This window comes from Eimeria tenella, genomic scaffold (assembly GCF_000499545.2).
Source record: "Eimeria tenella Houghton genomic scaffold, Eth_scaff2604, whole genome shotgun sequence".
Lineage (NCBI taxonomy): Eukaryota > Apicomplexa > Conoidasida > Eucoccidiorida > Eimeriidae > Eimeria > Eimeria tenella.
In genome coordinates this window covers 499-958 of record NW_013542476.1, presented here as the reverse complement: position 1 = coordinate 958, position 460 = coordinate 499, and the positions used below count along the sequence as shown (strand labels likewise).

General features: G+C 62.8%; 1 protein-coding gene across 1 annotated transcript in view; it reads left to right on the top strand.

Moving 5' to 3' along the window:
* The window catches only part of ETH_00040680 (uncharacterized protein), a gene marked incomplete at both ends in the record, with an annotated part of 2,159 nt that overhangs the window by 1,462 nt on the left and 237 nt on the right, over positions 1-460 (top strand). Inside the window, one exon of the mRNA XM_013375251.1 lies at positions 32-438. Coding sequence (XP_013230705.1) covers positions 32-438 — 407 coding nt within the window. The remainder of the gene's footprint in view (positions 1-31; positions 439-460) is intronic.

The window sequence follows — 460 nt, the reverse complement described above, 5'->3', positions numbered from 1 at the left end:
GGGCCCGCGGGGGCGGCCCGCCGCTGCGCAGCAACCGGCGGAGGCTCAGCAGCTTCTCGATGACCAGAACCAGCAGCAGCAGCAGCAGCAGCAGCAGCAGCAAGAACAGCAGCAGCAGCAGCAGCAGCAGCAGTTGCCGCCAGATTTACTGGGGCTTCAGCGGAGGCTAAGAGAAGAGGCGATGGGCGGTAAAAGGCGGCAGCAGCAGCAGCAGCAGCAAACGGAGCAGCAAACGGAGCTGCAGCAGCAGGAAGAAGAGGAGCTGCAAGCAGCAGCTGCTGCCTTAGAAGAGGGGGCAGCACTGGAGGCTGCACGGCAGCAGCAAGCCGCAGATCTATTCCCAGCAGCAGCAGCAGCAGCAGCAACGCAGCCAATCAATGCAGCAGCAGCAACACCAGTAGCAGCAGCAAGCAGCGACGCCCAAAGGGAGGCCCTCATGTCAGACTTCGATTTTGGGGCT